The sequence below is a fragment of the Coregonus clupeaformis genome, chromosome 1 (assembly GCF_020615455.1).
Source record: "Coregonus clupeaformis isolate EN_2021a chromosome 1, ASM2061545v1, whole genome shotgun sequence".
In the NCBI taxonomy this organism is placed as follows: Eukaryota; Metazoa; Chordata; class Actinopteri; order Salmoniformes; family Salmonidae; genus Coregonus; species Coregonus clupeaformis.
In genome coordinates, this window is record NC_059192.1 from 34,323,531 (window position 1) to 34,329,690 (window position 6,160).

The window sequence follows — 6,160 nt, forward strand, 5'->3', positions numbered from 1 at the left end:
AGGCTAGGCCCAATGTAAGGTGCCCATTGTGGTCTGAATGAAGCTAATGCTTTCAGAACCCCTTTGTTGTTCGTGGTTGGCTACCACGTTTTTTCCACATAGGAATCATGCCTTCTGTTGTTGCAATGCGTTCCATTGCAGCAACTTGATAAGGAAACAGTGAGAGACAATGTGCTGTATCCCTTGGTTAAAGCTTTAATATGACACTCAGTTCCAACTGTTCATGACTGTTGGAATTATAATGACTGAATAGCAAGATTTCAGACATCAAATAGTTAACACAAAATCCGTGCGTAATATGTGTTTTTAAAATGAACTATAAAATACGTGCGGAATTTGTGTTTTTCATATCACCTCCAAGTTTATTGTATATAATTTGTCTTCGGGGGCTTACTTTTCTATAAGATTCACACATTACAATTGTGGAGGAATATACATTCTACAGATCAATTATATGAAATAGCATGGAAACGATATAGCACAGAGGAATCCAAACTAACAACGCCAGATTGCCTGACAGGGCTGTGCTAAAAGGTGTGCACCTAGCTCGCTGAGAGCCATGGCGGCGTATAGCCTTTCACACGCTTCTAAAATACACTCTGGGCAGAGCCTGAAAGGGTTACTGTTTCCCAAAGTGCTTCATTCTGCGCAGTCGAGAGGGGGCGGCTGAGTGGCGCCGCCGAGTCAGAGACGCAGTTTCTAAAACCCCGAGACATCAAGAAAGAAGCTGACAGTAAGGAAAGCAGCCCCCCTCCTCCGCTGGCATATTGCCGCTCTCCTCTCCTTACAAAATCCCTTCAGTATATCTGTCACAATAACCGTGCGGCAAGTGTCAAATCCAACTCAGCCCGCAGACACAAATCACTTTAACGCGCACAAGATGGTGTGTTGGGGGAAATATAGAGCTCCAGTTTAAAACATTTGGTAATGTTCTAAACATCGGTTAATGGCGACTGTTTAAGTCGTTGATTGTATTTAAAGAATAATATAAACACCATAAAATCCCTACTTGGAGTAGACTAAATGAGTCGTTGCTTTGATTTCATGGAGTAATTGACCATATCTCTTTAACTTGCAGGCAGCTCAGCCGCTCTCCAATTAATAGTCCGGTAACGTCAAAAACAGTTGACCATTGTTTTATGGTCTTTGTTTTTTTCGAATGCTGTCATAGGGCTTGAAAAGGCGCCTGTCTGCTCTCAGTAGGTCTTTGTGCAGCAGGGCTTCCAGTGAATAGCACAGACCCAGACGACCCTGGCTTGCTTATACCCCGCCATTTCATCATCAGACACTGTTTGAAATGTCTTAATCATATTTTACCGTTATGTTAAGACCTTGGATCCGAGAAATTAGCGTTTGCGTAAGAGATGGGATGGATACGCATGGCCTCTCTTCTCCGCTGGCTCAAACAATGAATGGCAATTCTGTCGAGGCGTTTTAAGTATGTGTTGCGCATTGCACAACATAGTAAATCAACCGTTTCTAAAATCACAGTGACAGCGTGGAGCGTCAGTAACGTCCCCCGTCCGGATTCATTTCAGCTCGGACTTACTGTGCATTTAGCAACTCCATTCCACTCCACGACCATACACGCCCCCTTGGACAGGGGCACACTTTATAAGCAACTTGCTTGACACTAATACATGTTGAAAAGATAGACTTTATTGCTAAAACGTGTAACCATAACATTTACACTGATATGTTTACTTTTTTATTTTATTTTTTAGAAATATTCAAGTAGACATCTCCCATAATTTCTGGTATACTCTGCTATTTTCTTTCCTTATGTTCTATACTCACAATCGTTAAAATAATAAATAAAACATACAGATTTGTTTATTTCTACAATACTATGTATTCCAAAAGCTGAGTTCACGCCTTATATATATCTTTATCCTCAACTTTCAATTGAATTATTATTGATATTAATATCATACAAAAACTCTAGGCAGCATTGCAGTGAAATAACAGTCAGCATAAATGTTCAGTTGAAAAAAAGTTAACTTCTTGGAGAAGTTGTATATGCATTCCATCTGAAATTTTTCATAAAAAATAAAAGCTCTTCTTTCTGAAGTGCTTGTGTTCCCCCAAAAACACGTTTCAGGGATGAAATAAAATATGGTCCTGTTCATTTAAAAAAAATAGCTGCATTTTTCTTAAATATGTACAATGTTGGCATTTCAATTAAAATGCTATATAAAAAAATAGATTCGCTATGGTGCCCACCTCTGTCCAGAGTTTACAGTGCAATAGAAACCGTATATTTCCAGTCCACTTCCCCGACCCTACTACTTCCATTGAAACTCAGCAAGAGCACTTGCACTCTGAGATTACTGGGTATTGCACCGGTATCCACGTACAATATTTCTGTCTTAAAAACCCTTGACAATACCACCGGAGGAAAGTCTTGGTGATTGACTTGACAGGTTTGCAAAACATCCCCTCCGGGAAAGAACAAGAGCGCTCATTGAAGCAGTTGCCCTCCTTGATGTAGCGTGGCCAGAACCTCACGCCCAAATCCTTCCAGGTATACACCACCGGACAGTGCGTATACGTCCACAGCCACTGCAGAAATTTCCTGCGGGCTTTCTTTCCCACTTTTACCCGCTTCCCGTAGGGGGTCTCTGAGAGATCCAGCTTTTTAACCTCGTTAGGCATGGGTCCTTGCAGTTTCATCTGGGTTTCTTGCACGGAGAGGTTCACCAGCATGGGCGAACTGATGGACATGAAGTTGGGATCAAAGTTGCTGCCGAGCTTTTTCCGCAGAGTCCTCTCGGCCAAGTCCTGTTCCCGGGGGTCGTATTCTGGGTCGGGGACCTCCTTGAGGTCTGGCACGGGAAGGTGCTCGCTGGGCGAGGGGCGCAGGCGTAGATAATGTTGAGAAACTCCAAGGTGAATGGACACCAGTACATAAACGAGTAGAGTCTGTGAGAAGCCCATATTTATCTTTGCGTAATGGCTCCCCGGGTGTATAAAATATTGAGTTATTTTCACCGCTACTGTGCACTTTGAAATGAGTAGCCCGGGGGCTTCATAAATAGTCGAAGTAGAGGCACGAGCAAGACGATCCTTTTTAATAGACCACGTCGGGTTTGAATGACATGGAGTGGAGTTTCTTTTTAGGGAACCTTAGCAATCTGCCTCTTATGTTTGCCTGCTGATGCAATCTTGTAGAACGCAGAGTGCCTCTAATAAAAAAAAAAAAAAAAAAGAACTAAGTTTAGGCTTTATCAAAAGGGCACAAAACAAAATGGAAAAACTCTATTCACCCACTCTCTCGTTTCACTCTTTTCCTCAAATTCACTTTGGGTTTCTTGCTGTTGTCATGGTTACGCTAGGGACACTCAAAGCCACGACAAATTGTCTAGACTGGATGACAGTGGCTGAGGCGAGAGTTGCATGGAATAAAGTCTTTCTAAAGATTCCCGTTCTCCTCGGAGACAAAATAGATCCAGAACGCCCCGAGAGAGAAGGGCGCACAAAAGAGTACTTCACCAAGTTTTAAATGTCATGGGCCCGGCAACTAGGGCTGTCTTGGTCAATGTTATTTTTACACACGACTTTTACAAACGTGGCTTCTTTCAACTTGGCCTGGCTCGCTCAGGGTTGAGAAAGTCCAAACGCGAGCTTAGAATCCATGGAGTGAGAGGTATGGTGTGACTTTATTCAGTCCCTGTGCGATATTCCAACGTTCTGTTGGGACCTCACTGAAATTGTCCACGCGTATTCAGATGTCCTCTCTTTGGCAAAACGCACCACTGTAGTCTCTCTCCCACACACACCTATGCAAGCAGAACCATTTTCGGTCCTGATGAAAAGGTCTATCCAAACCAAAATTGAGCTTTTCCCCTAAAAATGATACTCCTCCAGGACGCACAGTGGTTTTGCGCACAAAAATTAACAACTAAAACAACTAAAACAACTTAATATAAAATGACACGAATAAAATGCATATCAAACGCAAAAGCTAACATGCCAGTTTAAGTTCAGTTCAGTTTGATTTCTCTTTTCACCTCGATGACATTGACGATTTCGCTATTGATATCAAAAAGAGCTACAAGTCCCACCGCCGTTGCATGGTCGAATCAGCCCAAGTTCTGCAGTCTTTTGCACGGTCAGTGTTTGCAGTAATTCCTGGGGGAGAATCTTTACTCCTTTGATAGCTGCTACAGTAGCTCCTACTTACTTGCTCCTTCTTTAGGAGGTCTGAGACTTGGCGCTGAGCGTCTCTTTGCTTAGACACACTGTATGTGAGTGTGTCTGTTGCGAGCGGTGCTCAAACCCAAGTTAAATATCCCCCTCCGACGGTACAAAGTGTCAGCGGGTCCTGCCCACCACTGCCACTTTCACTATGATTGACAGCCCCCTCCCCTCACAGAATGTGGAAAATATCGGCCACAATCACACTATCCACAGGGTCCTAAAGAAACCGATTTATCACTGACAGAGACATTATATCCTAAACTGTGATGTAGCCACATCTTTTGCTTTCTCCACAAAATAAAATAGTCATAATATAGCACTATAGATAGCAATGCTCTCCTCACATTGCAATCTGCCTGTTTCTCCTCATATTTCGTAACTTGTGCGCAATGACTATCTTGCTGCAACGCACTCGAGGTAACAATACGCTTGTCAATATTTAATTGAAGTAGCCAGTTTCCCAGTTTATAACATTCCAATGAGAAGGGTGGGAAACGTTTAGTAGCGTGTCCGAGGGGTTCTAACGGAAAACGAGCATCACATTCCACCTTTGTTCACGAGGACCTCTGTCCGCACACAGGAATTTGCTGTTTGAACTTTGGGGTCACAAAATAAGCGCGCAATTAAAGCTATAAATGGTCATGGATAGCCTTACTAAACGTTACCTTTCCCATGCTGACTAACCGCACTGATGAGAGGATCATGTTTGAGCCCCAAAGGTTGGTTTCAGTTGAAAATATGGAGCTGTCAATAATGCAAATGATATGGAGAAAATGATTTCATATGTAGGCCTAATTATGCATAATCAGGCTTCTATAAACGAGTGTTGATGCCACTGACATTATCTTACTATCAACACAGTCTCTTGTCATGAACAGCTAATTAGAAGTTATTAGACACATTTTATGCTTGGTCAATCAAATGTTCCATATTTTGGAATAGTGTTCAGTACTTGACCTCTTGAAGCATATACTCATAATACATTATTTTGGTTGAGGCTATTTGATCAATTTATCAGCTGTAGATTCTATTATAATTTCCATCATTTGACTGTTGTAACTATGCTCTGAACACAGCACATAGAGGGACTGATAGTTGTGGTTGTGATAGGGTACTTGCTCTTATAGTAGTCACTAGGGGGCGTTGATCCAGCGTGTAGGAATCCCAGGACAGTTTGCCTCACCATTCTTATCAATGGGGAGAGAGTGTGCATTCATATTCATTCCATTACAATGTGATAACAGGTCTTTGTTTACTAACTTACCATCTCCGTATCACCTTCTCCATCTAAAGACAATTGGTTAGAGAATTTGATTGATAGGATACTTTGATTAATGTTTTCTGCCAATTAACCCTAATGATCTGATCAATGATTGTTTGTGTGTGACAGAGAGAGAGTGTGTGTGGATGTGTGTATGTCTGTGTGGGTGTGTGCGTGAGTGAGCGCAAGTGTGCTAAATCTGTAGCGGTCTTTGTATGTACCACAGAACCACCAAGAATTGAAGAGCGACACCACAGCTGTCTTTTAGGGCTTTTATGTATATCTGCAATGATATTATGGAAAGACACCCTCAGGCTCGTGCAGTGGAGGAGATCTTAGTGGGCTATACTCAGCCTTGTCTCAGGGTAGTAGGTTGGTGGTCTGTTGATATCCCTCTGGTGGTGTGGGGGCTGTGCTTTGGCAGAGTGGGTGGGGTTATATCCTGCCTGGTTGGCCCTGTCCGGGGGTATCGTTGGACGGGGCCACAGTGTCTCCCGACCCCCCTGTCTCAGCCTCCAGTATCTATGCTGCAATATTCTATGTGCCGGGGGGCTAGGGTCAGTCTGTTATATCTGCTGTTATTCTCCTGTCTTATCTGGTGTCCTGTGTGAATTTAAGTATGCTCCCTCTCTCCCTCCCCTCCCGGAGGACCTGAGCCCTAGGACCATGCCTCAGGACTACCTGGCCTGACGACTCCTG

General features: G+C 43.1%; 1 protein-coding gene across 1 annotated transcript; it reads right to left on the reverse strand.

The window, feature by feature from the left end:
* Window positions 1-1,639: 1,639 nt before the first annotated feature.
* On the reverse strand, window positions 1,640-4,270 carry LOC121567284 (noggin-2-like). The gene has a single exon (XM_041877200.2). The coding sequence runs from the start codon at window positions 2,935-2,937 to the stop codon at window positions 2,302-2,304; it is 636 nt and encodes a 211-aa protein (XP_041733134.1). The 5' UTR covers window positions 2,938-4,270; the 3' UTR covers window positions 1,640-2,301.
* Between the last annotated feature and the right edge of the window lie 1,890 nt (window positions 4,271-6,160).

What these genes read in the sequence shown, in the direction of transcription:
- LOC121567284 (XM_041877200.2), bottom strand. Translation starts at nt 2,937, where the DNA reads ATGGGCTTCTCACAGACTCTACTCGTTTATGTACTGGTGTCCATTCAC.